Genomic DNA, 25,289 nt, shown 5'->3' on the forward strand with positions numbered 1-25,289 from the left:
GAAAAGGCAAACATTTCTTATTGTATTACATATACAAAATTTCAAAACTGGGATTAGTGGCTTGGTTGGGGGTAGGGGAATGTTTGTAAAAGTTAATTCAATATTTTGTTATTGTTGTTGTTCTTAAGGAATTAAATAGATAAATATTAGGTAAAAATCAAGCTTTTTCTTTCTTCTTCACTTGTTTTCTTTTTTTTTTTTTAATAAGAATTTGGAAAAGTTTTTTCAGTCAAAAAATAAACAAAATAAGAACATATGGCATTTTTAAATTCATTCTGAATAGTTGGCTATAATTTAGTGAATGCAAAAAACTTAATTTCGAAGAATTACAAATTGTCCATAGCGTTTTACATTTTTCAGATGAGATTTCAAGTGTTTCAAGAAAGTGTCATCCTCTGTAAAAGAAAAAAAAGAAAGCCATTAATTAATGAAATGGTATTTGATAGAATATGCAATTTTTATTATTAGCATTGTTCTATCAACAAAGACAAGGCTTTAGAATCATTCTGTCCGGTTTCATACAATAACAATTTTTACTTGGGCTAATGTCTTCTATTTTAGCTCCAAGCCAATCAAAGCTTTGAGTGGATTTGGTAGGTGGAAACTGTGTGTGTTTGAGAGAGAGGAGAGTGTTTGTCTCCTTGTCTACACAATATCATCATTGTTTAACGTCTGCTTTCTACGCTGGCATGGGTTCGACAGTTTGACTGGGGACTGGTGAGCCAGATGGCTGCACCAGGCTTCGATCTTTATCTGGCATAGTTTCTACAGCTCGATGCCCTTCCTAATGCCAACCACTCCGAGAGTGTAGTGGGTGCCTTTACATGCCACCGGCACAAGGGCCAGTCAGGCGGTACTCGCAACAGCCATGCTCAAATGGTGTTTTTACATGCCGCCAGTCCAGTGGCACTGGCAATGCCCTCAAATGTTTTTCACGTACCACTGGCACAAGTGCCAGTAAGGTGACACTGGTAACTATCCCGCTCCAATGGTGCTTTTTACATGCCACCGGCACGAGAGCCAGTCAGCGGCCCTGGCAACAATCACGCGATAGTTGTAAATGAGTGTCACTGACATAAGCAATGTCAATCATCATCATCATCGTTTAACGTCCACTTTCCATGCTAGCATGGGTTGGACGATTTTGACTGAGGACTGGCGACCCAGATGGCTGCACCAGACTCCAATCTGATCTGGCAGAGTTTCTACAGCTGGATGCTCTTCCTAACGCCAATCACTCCGAGAGTATAATGGGTGCTTTTTATGTGTCACCAGCATGGGGACAAGTCAGGTGGTACCGGCAACGGCCTCACTCGAATCTTTTTACACATGCATCCAGCACAGGTGCCAGTAAGGCGATGTTGGTAACGATCACACTCGAATGGTGCCTTCCAATATTCTGTGTAAACGTATCTGGCCATGGGGAAATACTACTTTGCTTGGAAACAAGTGAGGGTTGGTGACAAGAACATCCAGTAATAGAAAATTTGGTTTGAACTCCATCCCCACAAAATATGGACCTTTAAAACGATGATGATGTAGTTTTGGGAAAGTACTGAACAAAGTGCTTAGAGTAGTGTCTGATCAGTAAGAGGAGATAAGAGAGACAGGTGAGGTAAATGAGGAAAAAAAACAAGAAGAGACTGCATACCTTCATTTTTGGTTGTTTCTTTTTCAGATCTCTTTTATTTTCCCGTTCCTATGATACAAAACAAAAATGTGGTTAAAAAAAAGGTCACTAGATGTTAGTGAAGGATTGAAATATTCGAAGAATAGCAGCAGTTTTGAGATATTATCTTAACCATGCATCCCCATAATTGACAAACAACATAAAAAGTAGCAGCAAAGCTTTCTCGTTATTACATTAGCTGCATTGTAGTTAAACTACACTGAAATCTTTTAATGCAACAAAAAGAACCCAGTGGAACACAGAGTTCATTTGGATGCCCAACAACCTAGCAACAAGACCCAGAGCTATATCACTGCCACATTATAATTGCTGCTGTTGTACAAGAACCAATAGCAAGCATGAGATAAATAAGAACATGACAGAAACACAGATTGCAAGCTTAGATAAGGTGGGTAGCTGGCAGAAGCATTAGCACACTGGGTGAAATGCTTAGCGGTATTTCTTTTGCCATTACGTTCTGACCACGTAATTCTGCCGAGGTCGACTTTGCCTTTCATCCTTTCGGGGACGATTAAATAAGTAACCTGTTACACACTGGGGTCGATGTAATCGATTTAATCCCTTTGTCTGTCCTTGTTTGTTCCCTCTATGTGTAGCCCTTTGTGGGCAATACAGAAATAAGAAACAGATTGCAAGCTTAAGAGAGTCGGTGATACAAGTCTTTCAAAGAGAATACTTCATTTGAAGTGAACACTTTAGACATCACAAGCAAATTAATTTAGCCAGATATGGCCAGTCTAAACGCTAAAAAGAAATTTTGATGTTAAAAGCAGAAAATTGCAACAAAAATCCAAATAATCTGGAACTCAGATATCAGATTATTTGGGTTTTTGTCAACTTCAATACTTCACAGTAGATTTGATTTTAAATTTACACCATTGGCTCAAAATATTAGATAACTATAAGCTGTTTAACCCTTTCATTACCATATTTATTTTGAGATGCTCTGTGTTTCTTTCAATTAATTTTGAATATAACAAAGAATTTAGTAAAATAACTGAGTTATCATTAAGCTAGTGTTAGGAACATAAATTGTGACCAAGGTTTGGTGGAAGATTTTAATTCAAAATTTATGAAAAGACATTTGTACTACAGAGCCAGAGCCAGTTTCAGCCGGGTTTGTAACAAAAGGGTTAACATATTTGAGCAATTGTTTTACTTTATACTTTACTTAGAACAAGGGCCAACACTAACCTCCCACTTCCGAGTCTTATCAGGATCATCTTCATTCATTATCTTTTCTTTTTCTGCCCTTCGTTTCTCTTCTCTTCTCTGTTGTGCAGCTTCTTGGCGCTGAGCATGGGCAGCTTTTAGAAATGCTTCTTCAGCTTTTTGTCGGTTCCTTTCAGCCTTTTGACGAGCCTATATACAATAAATAGACACATAGTAAGAACTTAATTATTTTTTTTAAAATTTACATGGAATGATTTTGTATGACCTCGGCATCAGTCTTTGCAATACAATAATGATGTACAAAATTAATATTCAGTTTATAAGAGCCAACAAATAAAAAACTATTCTCAAACTCAGCAACACAGCTTTGTTATGATTCTACAAAGTATATAACTGATAAGTTAGTGGTAGTATCTAAGAGAACTGGATAGACAAAATCTTACTTCAGCTCATAAAGTAAGATTTACTCAATTTAATCCTCTAAATGCATAAAATTTTGAAGATCAGTGTTTAAATTTTTCTCAATCTATGGTAGTCGCTGTCTGTTTTCTTCTATGGCCTGCTGTGCTTGAGGAGAACTATTGAGTCAAGTACATCAACATCAAAATAAAAATCAAATAGAAATTGTAGTTGTGATACCCATACCGGTGGCACGTAAAAAGCACCATTCGAACGTGGCCAATGTCAATGTCGCCTTGACTGTCATCTGTGCCAGTGACACGTAAAAAGCGCCAACTGATCATGGCTGTTTACCAGCCTCCTCTGGCCCCTGATCCGGTGGTTGGCATTAGGAAGAGCATCAAAAAAAAAAAAAAATCGTTAACACGGTCCCTGAAAGGGATATTTATATATATCTAATATATTTTATTTTAAATGCCAAGGGAAATAACCCATTCCTTTTCCTAAATTATTTCGGTATAAATCAAATTGAGTATGCTTATTTCTTAGTATTTGAACTGTTAGAGTTATTTTCACAATTTATCCAGTACAACCTTTAAACAAGTAAATAGTATTTTCCTAAACAATAGATCCACTTATTTTGATTAGTGACTTATTCACGAATATACCCAACTCCAGCGCTGCTGAAAGCAATGTTCTCTGGGAACGCACAGAAGGCCTTTTCAGAGTTATTTACTTTGAATTGTTGTTAACTCATATCTGATTAACCTGTTATTATGTAACATGCTTCACGATTTTAGTATACATACCCTATTGGTATTTCCTCTTAAGTTCTATATACTCTGAGAACGCATTAAAGCCTCTTTCGGGGCTACTTTATTTGAATTCTTACTATCGGGTAATTAATCTCATATTACATAACTGACTTCACAATTTGGGTATTCATAAACTTATTGGAAATTCCTAAAAACAAGATCCTCTGTAAAACAGTTTGGTATTCTCTGTAAATGCACAAAAACCGTTTTAAGGGCTACATACTTTGTATTGTTGTTATTGGATTAACAAAACAATTATGAGAATGGAACCAAGGGGTAAGCCCCGCTTTCCAGGAAATTACTGGGTACATCAGCTAGTATATATATATAAACGATGATGATGATGAGATAGATAGATAGATAGAGATACATACATATATATATATATATATATATATATATATGAAATAATTTGAGAATAGAGCAGAGTAACTGATGTGATCACAGAATACTGATAGCACAAAATCCACTGGGCCAAACAAACTGCAAGAGATGGACCTGTGCAGTTGCCAAGCACACATCCAAGAGATCAGAAAGACCACTTGGAAGGCCTCTCCCATGATGGGAAGATGACCTAGTTAATCAATTTGGGTCAAAATGGAAAAGAATGGCACAATCAAGGAAAAATTGGAAACAGTATGACCAGTGGTGAAAAACAGCATCTGAAGGTCTGATCAATACTGTAATCATCATCATCATTATCATAAAAGAAAAATGGGCAGTGGCACATTGGACTCTCTCTGAAACTACTGTTCATAAATATACACACACACACACACAAATATATAATCGATGTTAATTTTGAATACTAATAAGACTTACATCTTTACTAAGTTGCATTCGACTGACTTTGTCAATACAGTGAAATATCATTTGCATCAGAGGTTTCATAGATTCCATGTCAGCTGTACTTGTATGACCTCGGCCAGGTACTGCAATGGATTAAAAGAAGAAACATTTGATTACACTATAAGTTTATAACAGAGTTCACCACGAAAGCATGTTTGGACCTCTCAATATATTGCACAATTTCTGTCAACAAAAGGCCATTTATTTCCAGTTCTATGAGACCATATCCAGATTGCTTGTTATTTGACAGACTGGGAAATTATTATTTTGCTTGGAAACATTTCAGATTTGGTATCAGGAACGGGCATTTGATTGTAGAAAACTCTACTCAATGTACCCCCATCATCTCCACAAACAAGCATGGCAAAGTAGACATTAACCCTTTAACATTCAGATTATTCTGTTAAGTATAATACTTATTTATTCACATTCTTATGAATCAATCATGCATTATCTTGTAACTTTGAAATTTCATATGAAGCAATTGTTTGCTTTTAGTATGACATTGTATGAAAGCTGTTAGAAACTGGATTTGGCCAATTTGAGCATAAAACACGTAGAATATTTTGGCCGGATATAGTCGGTTTAAATGCTAAAGGATTAAAATGATGATAAGAAAGGGTTTCTTTTCAGTTTCAATTTATCAAACTCACTCGCAAGGCTTTGGGTGACCCAGAGCTATAGTAAAGACACTTGCATACTGGGAGTGACCCTGAAACCACATGGTAGTGAAGTGAACTTCTTAACCACACAGCTACGCCTGCATGGTATTGTTTGCTAAAGTATACATAGCAAAATGTACCATGAAATAAAACTGAAAAATACATAAAATTTATATCAAATAAAACAACATACCATTGAAACAGAATATTATCACTGGTCTTGATGCAGGCATCTTCTGTGGTACTGATTCACTGCAACAACAAAACAATAAATCCATCAGGTTTATTCTTGGAAACAACATAAATTATTTTCTTACAATTAGGATCATCAATACTGCTTAATCAATTTTCCAACTAACAACTGGTACAATATAAACTGTATAGTGCATTTATGAATACCTTTTCTATCACTATGTATAGAAGTCATCCACCTGATATCTAAGTAAACCTGCACACACACACACACACCTCAGATCACTTGCCATATCTTTTTCTCCTTTTCCACCTCTACCACCACCTTCATCATACTCTAACTCGGTGTAGAAACATTAGCACGCCGGGCAAAATGCGTAGCCGTATTTCGTCTGCCGTTACATTCTGAGTTCAAATTCCGCCGAGGTCGACTTTGTCTTTCATCCTTTCGGGGTCGATGTAATCAATCCATTTGTCTGTCCTTGTTTGTCCCCTCTGTGTTTAGCCCCTTGTGGGTAGTAAAGAAATAGGTATTCGTCTATTTCCCATCAATCACACAATTTTTTCTCATCTGAAGACAAAACAATGAAAAAAAAAAAAAAAGGATCCATTTAACTTACTCCTGATTTTTGGGTCCTGAGTACATGTCTGAGAAATGTATGTATTCTACAAGTCCTTCGTATTTTGTCAGTATGTGATGAACCTACAAACAAATGCAAACTTTATAATTAATAAGTAAATATAAGAGAATGCAGACTTAAATTATACAATAAACACAGGTAAAAATGTTGTTTTGCTATAGACAATTAGTAAACTAATACCTAATATCATTTTGTTCATTCAATGTATAATTATCTAATCAAACTCAAGCAGTCTTGTTATATAAATTATGATAATGACCCATGTAACAAAGACATAATTGCTAACACTTTTTGAATAAAAGCAAGTGTCTGCAATAGGCTTTGTGCATGCGTGTGAATATATACAATAGACATGAAGCATCAGTGTCTGTCACTGGCTTCCATGTGCTGAAATGATCAGAGATTTCTTCCCTCGACAATTTAGCATTCAGAATTTGCTGAAATGTAATGCATTGTTTTGAATTATTCATGCATTATTTTTGTAGCTTTGACATTTTGATTATGTGATTCGTCATCATCATCATCGTTTAACGTCAGGCGAGCCAGATGGCTGCAACAGGCTCCAATCTGATCTGGCAGAGTTTCTACAGCACAGCTGGATGCCCTTCCTAATGCCATCCAATCCGAGAGTGTAGTGGGTGCTTTTTACATGCCGTTGGCATGGGGGTCAGTCAGGCAGTACTGGCAACAGCCACGCTCAAATGGTGTTTTGTATGTGCCACCTGTACAGAAGCCAGTCCAGTGGCAATGGCAACGACCTTGCTCAAATGTTGTTTCATGTCCCACAGGCACAAGTAAGGCGGCACTGGTAATAATCACGCTCAAATGGTGCTTTTTACATACCACCGGCACAGAAGCCAGTTAGCTGCTCTGGCAACAATCGTTTAATTTTTTAAATGACAATGTAGGATAGGTGTGAGAGGTCAGATCCAGCTGGTTTGAGAATAAAACAAGAAGACTGTTAGGGCCAGATAAGGCTGATTTAAATGCTAAAGGGTTAATAGAAAGCCTGTTTATAACAGCTAACATTTCCTGCATTTAGAAGCAAATCAAAATTCAGATGTTAACTGGAAGCAAAAATCCACGGTGTGTGAATGTGTATGTGTACTGGTGTTATTGAACCCAAGATCAGATCTGATCAAGCAGACATTCTCATCATGTCCACTTTTCCATGCTTGCACTGGTCAGAGGGAGATTACTGAGGCAGATTTTCTGCAGTCAGGCACCCTTCTCACCACCAACTCATTTGTTTCGAAGCAATGTATTCCTTCCCCCAGACAAGTTTCGTTAAACGATGGTTGGGAACAAACAACACTGCTTGCATGGTGGTGGTGCTCATTTACAACAATCCACATGAAGTCAAGACAAGGAGACAAACATGTACCCACACATATGATGGGCTTTGTTTGAGCGTGTGTCTGTATGTATGCATGCATGTATGTATATGATGGGCTTCTTTCAGTTTCCACCTTCAAAATCTACTCACACAGTATGATTGGCCTGGGGATATCGTGGAAGACACTTACTCAAAGTTCCACACAGTGAGACTGAACCCCAAATCACATGGCTGGGAAGCAAACACCTTAACCACACAGCCTCTCTATATCCATAAAGCTTCAAAAAAGACAAAACATTTCCTTTAAGCTAGAATTCATTAAAAAAATCTTAGGAAACTTTACCCGTTTGTCTATGACAGCAGATGTGGCTTCTCCAATTTCACTTAAAATCTGATAACTTGATGGCAAATCAAATTTTTCAGCATTTTTCTTTTCAGTGCAAAACTGACTCTAAAAAAGAAAAAAAGCATAATAAATAAATAAAAATAAAGAAATAAGTAATCCCTCTTACACACAGCAAAAAAAAAAAAAAGGGTTTCTTCTCAAAGCTAAAACAGCTAACTCACAAAAATTACAAATTTATTCAATAAATTCCATTTCGTGGAATGGAAATTGTTTCTGAAACTTTCTCACAACTAATTATTTGAAGTATCCTTTGCTGCATTCTTTCACATTTTGAAATATCAATTATTGAGGTATCAGGTAATAGGTGGATAATAATGTTGTTGCTTAGACTTAGCTATTTTCCAAGTAAGGATCTTCTTACTGCACACATCTTATGAAGGCACAAACCAACAGGTGACTTGTTGATAGAGGAACTAACATGACCACTTGTATGTAGCTCAGTGACTTTCAGAGAAGCATAAATGTAAACACAAAGACCTACACATTTACACACACACACACACAGATAAATAGGCTTTTCTTCAGCCTATCAAGATGATATATTCCATTCATGCTTCACAGAATGTTTATCATTATGCAAATATCCAAATTTGGAGAAAGTATCTTCTACATTCAAGCACAAATAAATAACAGCATTTTTTTTTGGTATTAGACTATAAACCTTATTGATAATACAATCACAACCATTTTATTATATCTTTTAATTTTGCCAAACTACAACAGATTTCAGCTTCTCAATATTACTGCTGCCTTATTTTTTGACAATCTATTATTTCTAATGTTTGAAATCTTATAATTTTGTTCTCATCAAGAGGTCTAATATAGCTATGACTTTCATGATTAAGAGTTTTAGTAATTATACAGTTTTAAATAACTATATAATTCTCTCATTTAATGTGAAGGTGCATGGCTTACACTTTCAAGATCATGGTGTATTGCATTCTTGAGCAAAACACTTCGTTTCTTGTTGTTCTGCAATCGCTTCAACATCTGAGGTTATAGGGCTTTACTTTGGTTGAGAATAAACATAATAAATTTTTTCCTGCACAGGCAATGTTGATTTGATGGAGAGAGTGAGCTAATGTACAGAATAAATATTTGATCATTATAAACAAATTTATTTAGCAAGTAGTTGCAGCACCCTCATCTGTTGTTTACAATAAGAGTCCACCAATAATAATAATAATACAACTGATTTCAGATTCTCAGTATTACTGCTGCCCTATTTTTTTAAGGGCAACAAGCAGACAGGTTCTTCTGGTCACATGGGCTTATAATAGGTCCTAAAAGGAAACAGCATAACACTAGAACATCACTTATTTAACTAGAATGCAATTAATGTAAGCATTAAAAATGCAATTAATGTAAGCAAAATACAGTTAAATACTTACTAAATCATACATATCTCGATGTAACTTGGCACAAACTTTTTTCTGGGCAACACAGCAGACAAATTTATCCATTGTGTTTGGTTCCATGTCTACTGTAACAACCTAAGTGAGATTCAGAATAAAACAACTTGAAATTAATATGAAAGATATTTTGTAATAAATAACTTTAAAAATATACCAACAATAAAAATACATGCAAGAAGTTAATATATTAACAGATACATTGAGAATTTATTTTAGTATCAATGTTGTGAGCGTCGCCTCACTGGCACTTGTGCCGGTGGCACGTGAACAAAACATTCGAGCGAGGTTGTTGCCAGTGCTGCTGGACTGACTCCTGTACAGGTGGCACATAGAAAACACCATTTACGAACATGGCCATTGCCCATACCACCTGACTGGCCCTCATGCCGGTGGCACTTTAAAAGCACCCACTACACTCTCGGAGTGGTTGGCGTTAGGAAGGGCATCCAGCTGTAGAAACTCTGCCAGATCAGATTGGAGCCTGGCGCAGCCATCTGGTTCACCAGTCCTCAGTCAAATCGTCAACCTATGCTAGCATGGAAAGCGGACATTAAACGATGATGATGATGAACTATTGTCTTTATTGTTGTAAAGCAGTCTTTTGTCATTGTTGTATCTGTCTTTTGACAACGGTTGTCCCTCTCACAGATATTGTTATATTCCGAAGTCCTCAATAGCCTGGTTCTGTTTGGCACTGTACAACCCCCAGTTGTACAGTGCTATTATCCTTAAAGGGATGGATCGTTATAACGTCCACTCAGTTTCACAGTATAATTTCTATATCAGAACAGACATGGCTATCAACCCAGTATACCCATACTCTTGACCTTTTCTGTGTTGACCAGCTACTGGTCTATTTATAATGGCTGGCTGCTACCACTTTTGCCAGGAGGGGTGTACAGTTTCACTAGACAACATTTATTGCAACAATAAAAAGATATTGATTTCTTTTGATTAAGGCCAAGACCAAATTAGATAAGATAAAGTCATTTGAACTAATCTGGGATAAATAGAATAAAATAGTGAAGATGGAGGGCTTCTTACAATGTGAAAAGGAAAAAGTTTAATAACCATTATGTATTTCAAGCACAAACTCCTATCATCAGAAGTAAACAGTCAAGAAATGTTTCATCATCATCATCACCACCATCATTTAACATCCCTTTTCCATGCTGGCAAGGGCTGGATGGTTTGACAGGAGCTGGCAGAAACGTTAGCACGCCGGATGAAATGCATAGCAGTATTTCATCTGTAGCTACGTTCCGAGTTCAAATTCCACCGAGGTCGACTTTGCCTTTCATCCTTTCGGGGTTGATTAAATAAGTACCAGTTACGCACTGGGGTCGATATAATCAACAATCCATTTGTCTGTCCTTGTTTGTCCCCTGTGTGTAGCCCCTTGTGGGTAGTAAAGAAATAAGGAGCTGGCCAGCCAGAGGGCTGTCTTGGCACCATTTGCCTGTTTCCGCATGGTTTCTATGGCTGGATGCCCTTCTACCACCAACCACTTCATAGAGTGTGCTGGGGTGCTTTTTATATGGCACCAGCAAGAGTGCTTTTAGATGACACTGACAAAAGTGCTTTTTATGTGGTACCAGCACAAGTACATGTTGCTGGCAGGAGTGTGTTTTATGTGGTGCTGGTACAACTGCATTTGTAAGGCAGCAAGCTGGCAGAATCGTAAGTACGCCAAGCAAAATGCTTTGCGGTATTTCGTCTGCCGCTACGTTCTGAGTTCAAATTCCACCAAAGTCGACTTTGCCTTTCATCCTTTCGGGGTCGATTAAATAAGTACCAGTTACGCACTGGGGTCGATATAATCGACTTAATCTGTTTGTCTGTCCTGTTTGTCCCCTTGTGGGTAGTAAAGAAATAGGTACAACTGCATTTTATGTTGTGCAGGCATAGGTTGTAAAGGACTTTGATCAACAGGGCTAGTTCTGTATAGACAAACATTTCTTAACCGATTAATTCTGAAGGTGGGCCTTTGTGACTGAAATATATCATCATTGCTATTTAACATTTGTGTTCTATGCTGGCATAATTGGATGGTTTATAGGTTCTGATGGGTCCATAAAACTGCACCATGCTACAGTGTCTGCTTTAGTATGGTTTCTACAGCTGGATACCCTACTTAATACTAATCATTTTACAGCATGTACTGGGGGCTTTTTTTGTGTCATTAGAATTAGTGAGATCAGCTTGCAAAGCTATAAAACCCAGTGGGATGGGATGGGGTATTTATGAGAGAAGATGAGGGGTTAAAGTATGAAAGACGGGGAGGAGGGGCAAGCAGGTTCTTGTAAAAGAGCTACATGATAACTCCAGTTGGAGATGCAGGTCCAGGTGGCTCCTCAAGGTATGAGGTGAGTAGAAGAGCATTAGGCCAGAAGAATTCAGAAAAAGGGTGGGGTTGCAAGAGATGAGGGATGGGAGGTGGGCAACAACTTTAAAGATTGGGTAGGATTGAAGAGTGGATGTAGAGAATGATGGATGACCAATGTATACATGAGTTGCAGAAAGTGGAGGGATGTAGAAGAGAGAGAGAGAGTCAGGTGCAAAGTATGAGGGGAGATAATTTGGTAATTAGTGGGGATAGGGTGCTGGATCACAAGCATGTGGGTGAGGAGAACACAAATGGATGAATGGCTAAGTGACATGGTTCTAGGTAGCAAGAAAAGTAGGATAGTTTCGGTGCGGGAGAGTTGCAGTGACAAAGATATTGAGTGAGAGGAGGTATTTGGAGGAGATTGGATGATGTGCCCATTTGTGCATATACACACACAGTGCTTCCAGAAGTTAGTTTTGTAGAGGTGGGCAGGTCTTCTCCAGAGCCTTTTATACCCCCAGATAACTCAATCCTTTGTTATCTTCTCCAGCAAACATTTTTCTTTTTGGTTTGTAAAAGGTCTTCATTTTTATCATCATCATCATTCAACGTCCGTTTTCCATCCTGGCATGGGTATGGACATTTTGACAGGCGCTGGCCAGATTCTAACTGACTATTGTGGCATGGTTTTACGTGGCACCTTTCCTAATGCCAACCACTTAAAGTGTGCTGGGGGGCTTTTTACATTCTACCAGTATGGGTGTGTTTACACAAGTGTATTCCATGTGGCACCAGCATGCTTTAAGCAAACTACAATGCTCTTCTAACCTTAGATAATTACTGGGTTTTCTTCCCAACTGAAACCAAAACGTAAGACAGACCAGCATGTAGCTTTAACCCAAAATATTTAGTTAAGTGTTCTGGCCAATTTATAAAAAAAAAATTTTTTAATTCAAAAAAAAATCTTGCCAGGAAGGAAAAAAAATTCACTTTTAGACTTATTAAGAAGCACAAAATGAATTTGTTAAATAAAATTTCTCTTGTGTAATGGACATTCTGAATCTGAACAACTTTATGTTTTACTCACAATTTGATCTGATGCAGGTTTCAAAGCTCGAGCGATAGTATTCACTAAATCTTGTCGTTTGATGAACTTTAATTCAACTAGCATTCCCTCAACATAGACACGACCACTGCACCAAAGAACATAAACATTCTCTGATTCTTTGAGCAACATTCCTGACTGAGCATCTTTGGTAGCTCCATCATCCCCTGTAAAAAAAGGGAAAAAAAAGGCTTGGAAAAATGGACAATAAAACAATGACGTTGATGACGATGCAGTAAACAGGGAAAAGATGAGAAAGGATACTCTCTTTACTCTTTTACTTGTTTCAGTCATTTGACTGTGGCCATGCTGAAGCACCGCCTTTAGTCGAGCAAATCGACCCCGGGACTTATTCCTTGTAAGCCCAGTACTTATTCTATCGGTCTCTTTTGCCGAACCGCTAAGTTACGGCGACGTAAACACAGACACACAAACATACACACACATATATACATACATATATACGACAGGCTTCTTTCAGTTTCCGTCTACCAAATCCACTCACAAGGCTTTGGTCGGCCCGAGGCTGTAGCAGAAGACACTTGCCCAAGATGCCACGCAGTGGGACTGAACCCGGAACCATGTGGTTGGTTAGCAAGCTACTTACCACACAGCCACTCCTGCGCCTTTTCATTTTTAAAAACTTTTCAGTTCTTCTGGATAAGGCTGTAACTGAAGGAGCATGACTTTCCCGTCCTCTCAGCAGTTTGGTGATTCATTTATAAACCTTAGAGCTTCACAATGACTACAGGGAATATTCATATCACCAATGTTGTAACTTTCAACCATATGCTTACAGATTTTTTGACAGTGTCTCATTTTCATTTCCTGTTCTATTTTAAGCACATTATTTTATCCGCCGTAAATATTCACTGGATTCTCTTTCATTCATATTTCCCCTTCTATGCTGCTGCTCTCATGTTTGTTCTAGTGATTCAACTCTCTGCTTCTCTTTACAACATTGCCTATACCATCCCATTCTTTCTCTTGTTAGCATACCTCGTCTGTTATCCATATTTTATAAACAAATATCAATTTTCAAGTGAGCAGACGATAAATAGTTGCACTTAAGTGCATGCATTAAGTGATAGGCGATATAAAAATTTAGTTCAATAAAAAAAAAAAAATTGCACTTTTCACCACCATTACCAACATTATAGTTTTCAGTAACAAAGCTCAGTATAAGTCTGCCAAGATTATTTTCATTTCATTTCTTTTGGTTATTTCTATCTACTTTTCTTGCTGCTGATCTATTCCAACAATACATCATCATCATCGTTTAACATCTGCTTTCCATGCTAGCATGGGTTGGATGATTTGACTGAGGTCTGGCAAACCAGATGGCTGCACCAGACTCCAATCTGATCTGGCAGAGTTTCAGATTGGAGTCTGGTGCAGCCATCTGGTTCGCCAGACCTCAGTCAAATCATCCAACCCATGCTAGCATGGAAAGCGGACGTTAAATGATGATGATGATGTATTGTTGGAATAGATCAATACATCGACAAAGTTCAAATAACAAATTAAACATAAAAATATAACATTCACAGCTATTTTGCTAAGTTATTTCACTATCATTGAAAAATCTATCTTTTAATCTATAAGTTTCTTATATTTAATATAAACCTTCTTTCCACCATTCGCCCATCAATGTATTCGTCAATGTGGATAAATAGATTGACAAATAGAAGATATAAAAAATTGAATATTAAAATGTTATTTTCTTGTCAGTCACAATAATGTTTAAAATTTCCTTATGCTAGACACTTTATATTTCTCTCTCCTATCTTCACAAACTTTTTAACCCAGTAATTCTCTTCATGTCATCACTTCTCTCTTTACCTCTCACTTCCACTAACCATGTGACAGTGTAATGCATCAGTTGGCATAGCGTCTCACTTTTCATATAACTGCCTGCCCCTCTCTATCTGCATTTCTTTAACCTCAATACACAACTTCGCATCTCTGCCAAACATTGTACTGCTTTCTTTATCTCTATCTCCCCCTTCAACTCACTTTTTAATAGCATAACTATTACTTCCCCCTACCCCACATCGGTAACACTTCTCTGTCTCTCCTTTTTCTCGCTCTTCACATCTCCCTTCAACTAACCACGCATTCAGACTTAGTGTATTAATACAAAGGTAATAACAGTAATACAGAATGGGTCCCAACTTACCAACAATATAAAAATTTGAATATAGCAGTTCTTTATGTCCATTAAGCCAAGCTTGAGCCAACTTGTGGTTTTTTGATTTTCCAGCCAGAAAGTTCAAGAAATATGCACAAAGCCCACCCAACATCAACATCTCCATATAAAAACTGTCCCAGTTGGTGTGTAAATGGTAAGGTATCTGAAAATAAAATATGAAATCACAGTAATTAAACACTGTTATAACTAACACTGTTATTACTACCCACAAGGGGCTAAACACAGAGAGGACAAACAAGGACAGACAAACGGATTAAGTCAATTACATCGACCCCAGTGCGTAACTGGTACTTAATTTATCGACCCCAGAAGGATGAAAGGCAAAGTCGACCTCGGCGGAATTTGAACTCAGAACGTAGCGACAGACGAAATACCGCCGAGCATTTCGCCCGGCACGCTAATGATTCTGCCAGCTCACCGCCTTCTGTTGTAACAATAGTCGGCTTTCAAAAAATTTCATTAGGACTTGTAATTCCACTATAACTATTCTAAATAATTCTTGACATTTCAAATATTATGAATGGCCTTACTGGAAGAAAACAACAAAATCAAAAGTTTGTACGAGATCTAAGATTTCTTTGCTTGACAAAACATTTATGGCATGCAAGCAATTATAATATCTGGTAGTTGTAGCAGAACTAATAACATGGCTGTGTGGCTAGGAAGCTTGCTTTACAACCACATAGTTTTAGGTTCAAACCCACTGTGCAGTACCTCGCACAAGTGTCTTCTAATATAGTCCTGAGCTGATCAATGCCTTGTAAGTGAATAAGGTAGACGGAAACGGTGGAAGCTTGTCACGTGTATATGTCTGTGTTGCATATTTATGTTGTCGTCGGCACCTCTGCTTGACAACTGGTGTTGGTTTGTTTACACCTCCAAAATTTAGCAGTTCAGCAAAAAAATTAAAATAACAGACTTCAAGTAAGTATTGGGGCTGATTTGTTCAACTAGAGCTCTCCAAGGTGGTGCCCCAGCCTGGCTACAGTCTAATAACTGAAACAAGTAAAAGAAAGATATATATGTATATTTACATTTGGAATAGTGAGTCCAGGAGAGGCTTCATGTGATTTGCCTTTGCCAAAATTACGTTCCTTATCGTCAAATCCTTCAAATTCTTCATCATCATTCAAATAATCATTCTCATCATCTTCCGTCTGAAAAGAATGGGAAAAAAAATCATGAAAAGACCCAGATCATATCAGCAAATATCATATACCTGACTAGAAGCCCAAAATTTACAAACTCAGAAAATTTGTTAACATAACTATAATGGTGGGGTTTTTTTTTTTTTGAAAACCCTGTGGATACTGGTGCCATGTAAAAAGCACCTGTACCAGCACTGTGTAAAGAGCACTTGTGCTGGTGCTTTGTAAAGAGCACCAGTTCCAGCCCCACTTTAAGAGCACCCATGCTGGTGCCATGTAAAAAGCACCCACTACACTCTGTAAAGTGGTTGGCTTGCCAGCTCCAGTCAAACCGTCCAACCCATGCCAGCATAGAAAACAGACATTAAATGACAATGATAGCAAAATTAAATGATCTGCATTTGATAATCTATATCCTCCTCATCTTTTAGCAGCTGTTTTTTCCATGCTGGTATGGATTGGACAGGTTGTCATGATCTGTGCTATCTTGTACTAAGCAACAAAGAAAACCAACCAACTTTTTGTTGTGTACATCCAACACATGCAGATTGGGTGCACTTTATCTTGCCATCAGCACGCAAGAGAATATCTATATAAAGAGGACCAAAGAGTCTCCTTGACTTTATATCAGTTCTTGACTGAAGTTACTGCCTTCTTAGATAGGTATACAGAAGAGCTAGATCTTATAGCTGAATTTGCTAAAGAATTAAAGGAAAAATTCCAAATGTAAAAAGAAAGCTTAAAATCAAGAAGCCTTAACTCTTTTGTTACCAACCCGGCTGAAACCACCTCTGGCTCTGTAGTACAAATGTCTTGTTTTCAAATGTTCAGAATTAAAATCTTCCACCAAACCTGAGTCACAATTTATGTTCCTAAAACTAGCTTAATGATAACTAATATATTTTACTAATTTCTTTGTTACATTTGAAGTAATTGAAAGACACACAGAGCATCTCAAAATAAATACAGTAACGAAAGGGTTAAAATAAACTAGCAAAGACAAACATTTATTGAGCAAGAAAGATGACTACTTCTTGGGAAAATGCACAAAAACCTGAAAATGAAATGAGCATGCTCCTCTGTTATGTTAGTGTGCATACATTTTGACACAAATAAGCTACTCTGCAACAATATATTCCAGTATTTTCAACTCTTATGCATATGTCACACAAATATAACATCTACTTATGGATTTAGAATAGGATAAGCAGATGTGCTTCAAGAGGACACACCTTGGATTTTAACCTTATCTACATTATGTATATATATATATAGTGCGTTGTCTCTGTGGTGCAATCGGTTAGCACATTGGCTGTTAACCGAAAGGTTGGTGGTTTGAGCACACCCAGGGACACAAGTGTTTTTTTAAAACAGCGGTGCATCAGCATGGCGGCACCTCGAGCTGAAACTAGAGAGAGAGAGAGACAGAGAGATTGGAAATATTTGTCTAGAACACAAAATACCTCCACTGTAGCATCGTCATCTTCAGCAGTATTATCAGGATATTGGGACCATTTTTGTTGCTGCTGCTGCTGTTGCTCTTCTGAAGACTGTTTTGACTCACTTCCTAAATATGTTTCTTGTTGATTGTAGTTAGAATTCGAATCAACCGGATCATCTGTAAAGAGACACAGAGCTCATAATTAATAACAACTCAAAGGCCAAATAGCTATATATATATATATATATATATATATATATATATATAGTTAATCCAAACATGAAAACATAAAGAGAAAACACAACAACGCGAGGATGTGGAACAAGTATAGTGTTATTGGACACTCAGGAAAGGAAAGAAAGGAGGAGGACTTATTGTTTCGAGCGGAGCTCTTCGTCAGAAACATAGGAAAAGGAAAGATCCAAGGAAGGGAAGACGGAGGAGAAAAATTGCCAATGGTACACACGCAGTCACATTTTGAATGACCAGAAGGGAATGAGATATATATATATATATAGTTGAAATGCATAGACAAACAAAAAACGAAAACAGGTGTATGAACCACAAGCAAGTGTATTAGTTTGACGCTCAGGAAAAATAAAAAAGTCTTTTACATTTCAAGCCTATGCTTTTCAACAGAAAGGAATAAGACAAAATAAACAGAGAGAGAGAATGAAAAAAACTTGTAGATTTCAGTGGTCCATGCATCTAACCCATGCCAGCATGGAAAACAAATGCTAAATGTTGATGATGTTATGCTTAGAAGCAATGCACATTACCAGAATATTTTTACTCAAATCAAATGGAACAAACTATTCAAATCCTTGTTAGAATATTCACATAAATGGCGTTGGAACAGCCGAGTTTGTATTGGCAAAGTCGTATATACGCACATTATATATACTCATATGTATATGTGTGTGTCCATTCTATATTTACATGTGTATGATCAGAGCCTATTATGCACTTGGGCCAGTCACTGGTTTGAGGGTATCTTCCCTCAATGCCTTCTCAGTTGTACAAAGTATAATATATTGAAATGTATCAACTGAAGAAGGTCTTGCATAATTTCCTGTTATCTATTACATAATGATCTGAAATATACATATTAAATGCTTTCAAAATATCACTATCTGGCTTGACCTTATTATTCTATATAACAGTAACGGTTAAGATTTATTGTTATAACGGCATGTTGTATGATGTGAAAGATGAACAATGCATGAAGTTTTAAAAAAGTATTTATTTACCGTTACATTAAAATACCTTGCCTCGACGGGCAGGTTTTGATACATCCTAAAGCATGCGAAGTAAAGTTTGTGCTTGTGTCCTCTTCATTGCTTAGCAGTAATTACAGAGAGATAGATAGAATGATGTTGTAAGAGAACAGAATTAGAGCTAGTGAGAGTTGTAGGGTGTTGTCTCACAGTTGCTGACAGTAAACTTCATTTCTCCCTCTGACCAAGGTTCTAGCTAGTCAGTCAGACTAGTTGTCACCGAAGTGGCTAACTGGTTGAGTCGCCACCATGTGACTGGATCATTTTTGCTTGGGGTGTTCTTGCTTTTATAATTATCCAAAAGGATAGATATATCATTCAGAACAATAGAGTTAGTTTGTGGTCTTGTTATCTCTATTCTAGCCTTTGGTGAAGTAGAAGAGGTAGGTTATAAGGGTCAAGCAATGTACAGGTTGAGCTAATATAACTATAATGGAATAAAAGAGGGACAGGCAGTTGCAAGGCATCAAGTCAACATTTATACAGAAGAGAATAAAAAAATATAAAAATTTAGCGGAAAACTAAGAGAATCTGGAGAGTGAAAGTTCATACTGATTTGGCATAGACAGGAAATTCACAGTCCATCTTTGATTCTATCACACACACATATATATATATATCATCATTTAACATCTGCTTTCTATGTTATATGATCTGGCTGGGAACCAGCGAGATGCAGGGCTGTGTCAAGCTCCAGTGTCATCTTTAGCATATAATCAACAGCATGATGCCCTTCCTAATGCCAATTACATTACAGCAAGTACTGTGTGCTTTTTTCATGCCACCAGTACTAGTGAAGTTGCCATGTATCTTGCAAGACAAAAGAAGAGAAGGAAAGAGGAAAAGTTCCCACTACTAAGAAGTATACAAAACATTTTTCAAACCTATCTTAGCAAAATTAAAATTTGACTATAACAGGTATGGTTATTATAACAAATAATTATTACAATACTATAGTTAATTTTAAGATAGGAGTGTCAAAAGTTTATTCTCTGGAATAGCCACAGGGTAGGGACCCCATAGAAAATGTTACTCTTTTCCCTATCTGTATACATATCTTTTGTTTGAGTTATTAGCATTAAGACTTTCTCCAAAATTTTTACTTGAAACAACATTGAATAAAGTTGAAGAGATAAGATCTTATTGAATGTCAGAATTGACACTAGAATCAATAAGCAATGTGGTCAAACCACATAAAGAGATTACGCAAGTCTAGAGTGAGGTGTCAAACTGAGTGGATGTTTCCATGGCTTGCCAAATCAACCTCAGAGAAAACAATACTGCAAAAGTTGGGCATCACATCCTCATCTCCCATCAAAGACATTGAATGATGTTGATGGTAATGTGATACCCAACTCAGAGAAGTGAAAGGGAAGAGAGTTTAACACTAAGTATAATGACAGTTAAGACCAGCTCTATGAATATGTAAGGGTTTACGATGAGATATCAAGTTATTAATTATTGTTGTAGCAAAGAGAAATCTAAGAATCGAAGCAGATGCAACTGACACAAAATCAAAGCTTGAAGTTAATACCAAATGTACTTAATAAACATATTTATCTAAATTAAAACAAAACAATATTTTCAAATATTTATAGATACCTGTGTTTGCTTTTATTACATCTTACTATAATATAAGTTTATAATTTGTTTAGAACAGTGTAATTTGAATTAGATAAAGCTATGAATAATAGTATGAAAATGTTAAGTAGAAAAAGGCTTTTGAATACAAAAATTTAACTTTTTAGCTAATTTTTAACCCAATATTTACATGGCATTGTTTATAGCTATATCTAACCCAAGTTCCACCTTTCAAAATAAATAATTTCTCTCTTGAATTTTCTAAACCCATATGATATAAATAGTAAACAATTATCATTGGTAAGAACAAAGTTTCTAAAATAGATTGAGAATTTCAAATGATTGCTTTTGTCCAATGGTAGAATGTCTGTCATGTTTACAAAAGATGTGCTAGTTCGAGTCTCACAAGCAGCCTTCAACTTCTATTCAAAAGAAGTTTTTTTAACCCAAAATTGACATGCTTCCCTCAGGCTTTGTTGCATTGGCATCATCAAGATCAGTGATGGAATAAAGACAGATGCTGAAAGTGAATCAGAGACACATCCTCAGACAAGATCAAGAAAGCAACTGTATGGTGGCACTAAAGTGACAGCCTGAGGGGAAAAGAGCAACAGCGCGCCTTAAAACCACATGGCAAAGGGCCATTAACAATGAAAGGAGATGAGAAGGGTGGAGAAGCTGGAAACCAAACAGGGTAGAAAACAAAGATGGTTGAAGAGACTATGTTGTAGTCTTATGGTACAGAGAGAACGAATTAAGTTACATTCTATTATTTATAACTTTACTTCAAATTCCATTGTTAAAAACAAATTATCTCACATCTCTCAAAGTTTCTAAATCCTTTTGACATAAATATTTTTCATCATCATCATCATCGTTTAGCGTCCGCTTTCCATGCTAGCATGGGTTGGACGGTTCAACTGGGGTCTGGGAAGCCAGAAGGCTGCACCAGGCCCAGTCTGATCTGGCAATGTTTCTATGGCTGGATGCCCTCCCTAATGCCAACCACTCCATGAGTGTAGTGGGTGCTTTTTATGTGCCAGGCGAGGCTGGCAAACAGCCACGATCGGATGGTGCTTTTTACGTGCCACCAGCACGGAGGCCAGGCGAGGCTGGCAACAGCCACAATCGAATGGTGCTTTTTACATGCCACCGGCACGGAGGCCAGTCGGGGCTGCACTGGCAACGGCCACGTTCAGATGGTCCTCTTAAGTGCTACTGGCACTGGTATCACAGCTACAATTTCCATTGATGTTGATCGATTTCGATTTTCATATATAAAATTTGATTTTATATATAATTTGATTTGATTTTATATATAAAAAATATTATGCCATAGTTCTTATAGATATATTTCATACTAGGTTATTTATATAATCTATTTATACGATAAACATTATAACTTATTTATGCAATAAGCATTGATTTTTTAAAAATAAAGTATTGAATGGACAAAAAAAAAACGATAAGAAAATATACATTGTTAATTTAACATCAAATTGTTTTTACAACTGACCTTCATCAAATTCTTCAAACTCAGCAAATTCATTGTCTTCTATACTGGAATCATACTGACTGCATGTAATGCAATGAAGAAGTGCAGTCAATAGACTGATGAGGAAAAATAGGTATGATAATGTTGTTTTCATTTCCTGAAAGAAAATAAATATAAAATTAAGGTTTGCAGCAGGTTTGTGTTCATCAGTACAACTGCTTGTGATGGAGATAAACTAAAATATTCAGACATCAAAATTATAATAACTATAATATAAAAATATGAAAACAATTGTGTTAACATTCAGAACATAATTAATGAAGTCAATATTATTTTAGTGCATTATCCAACAATATATTACACAGCAACCAGAAGTATCATTATAGCAATAGACAGATTCTGCTACATCTTCATGCCCTGGGTATGATTTGAACAGCATGTGGTAGTGGGGCCCTGTATAGGAGTTCAAAGATTTTAAGGAGTGTGGAACGACCTGACCTGGAGTAGTAGCAGCAGCTATCAGTAGGTATGGGTTAATTAGCATGTCATGGAATTGTCTCTGGAAGGTCACTTACAGATACTCCAACAGACTCATGGCAGATGAGCCCCTTCGATTCTTTAGCTGCACATTGAAGAGAAAGTAGCTCCATCTACATCATATATCCTGATAACTACTGGACTCATGACACTTGTTGCACCAGACCAATATAAGTTTGAAGAACAAAACAGTGGGACTGGCTCTACAACAAATCTTGCTCATTTTAAGAATAAAACCCTGTAGTTGTGTGGAGTAATTATTGAGCATTTAAAAAAAAGGTTAAAAGAGAAAACCCCAATAGAAAATCGAGAGGGAGATGCCCGAAGATAGATATGTAGTTATACTTAACCAATGGCCAGATGCCCCTTTTTTGTCTCCAGCCCTCACTTGTTTCCAAATAAAGTAATATTATCCCCAAGGCCAAACATGTTTTCCCTGAAGACTGGAAATGAACAACCTTGCATTGTATGGCAACAAGCTTTTATTAAATTCTATAAAATGTACACCAATTTCATGAAGGCTGTCCACGTCTGCTCACAACAACAGTTGCATTAAAAATAATTAATGAAAGCATGGTACATACTACCTTGTTATACTACTTCTCTTATAAGTAATGTCTATGCTGTGGATAATTGATGATGGCTAAACAGGGTATAAGAAATCCATCGAGCATACTATCAATTGTTATTTAACCCCAAGTCATACGTGATCGAACAGACCTATGATCAAAACCATTCCAACTGTGACCATCCTATCCTTTTTAGGAATATTCTAATGGGTCCTTTCTTCCTCTTTTAAAGGAGGTTAAAAGATGTTATTTGAAGAAAATTTGGCTGTTATTCCTATTAGTAGAGGCTTCCTAATCTTGTGATACTAATGATTCTTACATGCAATGCATTAGATGCTATTTCAAAGACATCATACGAATGTTGTTAGTAAACAGAAAACAAGAGCCTAACAAGTGTGTGCAGAACCGGTGTTGTGTGAGTGCATTCATTTAAACTGGACATTAAATAACGTTTCTTTTAAAGTTTACAAATTCGAACCCAAAATTGGAAATAACTTTTATAAAATAAATAAAAGGCTTGAAACTTTAAATATTTTAATCGGCGTAGTTAGAAAACTGTCGTTTTTATAAAGGAACCAATGGTGGAGCCTCTGCGCAGTAGTTTGGCTCGCTAGTGATAGCTGCGAAATTTCTCTTAAATCACACCTTAGCATTTTAAATAAAGAAGGTTACATCGGAGAAGGTTAAACAATGCCGTTATCTCTTATATGTATACATGTATATATATAAAAGGGAGAGGTGGTTACAGCTTTGATCCTAAATCTACTCGATTAAGGATGACCGAGGGCTAAATAACACGTTATCTAAACGAACCCATAAATACTAATAATAATAATAATGATAATAATAATAATAATCCTTTCTACTAAAGGCAAAATATAATAATATTTATGGAGCATTTAAACTTCATAAATCTAATATAGGCACGAGATTATAATCACGGCGTGACAGCCCAGCGTTTAAGCGGATTTGGGAGTTTTTTGTTAAATATCCTGTCTATATTATAACTAAAACATTTGCTCAGAATTTAATCGATGTTCAGCTCAAAACTATTTTGATAAGTCACCTTGTTTAAATATCGTGTACCAGAGCGAAAGAATCACCATCAATGTTGTACTTGGTCCCAGTACTAGGTCAGCCCTAATTGAGCAAATCGAAGGAGGAAAAAAAAACCTATCAGCTGTGACCATCCCATTTATGCTTATGGCGTAGTGCATATAAAAGGCATTATTCAATTTGTGGTTCTTTAAAACAGTTGGGTTGTGATTTGGCTGCTATTTCTAACAGGTTGAGCCTCAGAGGAAAGAAAACCATGAAGGTTTTCCTCTGAGGTTAACTCCCCATTCGTGTGAAAAACCGTGAAATTCTGTCTGAACTTAGAGAAGAACTGTTGAATTAAGCTTCGCTAGAACTTGCAATTCATGCATAATAGCCAGTATATTTGACCACACACATATTCATAATTCATATTTAATTCAGAAAATGTAATTAATTAAGAGTTAATGATGAAAGAGAATGTACAAAAACTCCCGGCGATCAGGAGTCCGTCTTTAACATGTATGCATTATAAGTACAGAGAAAACCCGTGGTGAATCCAAGCAACGATTAATAACTACTCTTGTGAAATAACGCGAATCCTTAGAAAGCAAAACTGGATTGAGTGTAAAGACACATAAAATGATATAAAAGATGTGATAAATGAAATAAAGCAGAAAATAAAAGACATATTTACCGAGAACTGAAATATCCCTTTTACGGCGTTCTAACTTCTCACCCGAAATACTTTCCCACAGGAGAGCTCTTAAGAATTATCTCCCTTGTCGAACCTGAGTGCTTAAGAGTCTTCTATGTCTTACTTTCCTTGCGAAACTTCGATCATATTTCTGTATAAAAGTCTTAACCAAGTCTCTGCTTATATGTCGATAGTTGTATGATGCTGCATCGCCAAACTGTTTGTGCTTTGTACACGCTCTACTTACAGGCTTTCATTTCTTGAACAATGGCGCAGCACGAACCT

General features: G+C 36.8%; 1 protein-coding gene across 1 annotated transcript; it reads right to left on the reverse strand.

The window, feature by feature from the left end:
• On the reverse strand, positions 1-25,289 carry LOC115216266 (coiled-coil domain-containing protein 47). Its single transcript, XM_029785468.2, has 14 exons — positions 25,005-25,289; positions 22,188-22,323; positions 17,836-17,990; positions 16,259-16,381; positions 15,192-15,366; positions 12,995-13,179; positions 9,555-9,656; positions 8,101-8,208; positions 6,401-6,483; positions 5,782-5,840; positions 4,900-5,009; positions 2,885-3,052; positions 1,652-1,699; positions 1-395 (listed from the first exon to the last, which is right to left on the reverse strand). The coding sequence occupies exons 2-14, from the start codon at positions 22,318-22,320 to the stop codon at positions 378-380; spliced, it is 1,467 nt and encodes a 488-aa protein (XP_029641328.1). The 5' UTR covers positions 22,321-22,323; positions 25,005-25,289; the 3' UTR covers positions 1-377.

This window comes from Octopus sinensis, linkage group LG1 (genome assembly GCF_006345805.1).
Source record: "Octopus sinensis linkage group LG1, ASM634580v1, whole genome shotgun sequence".
Classification (NCBI taxonomy): Eukaryota; Metazoa; Mollusca; class Cephalopoda; order Octopoda; family Octopodidae; genus Octopus; species Octopus sinensis.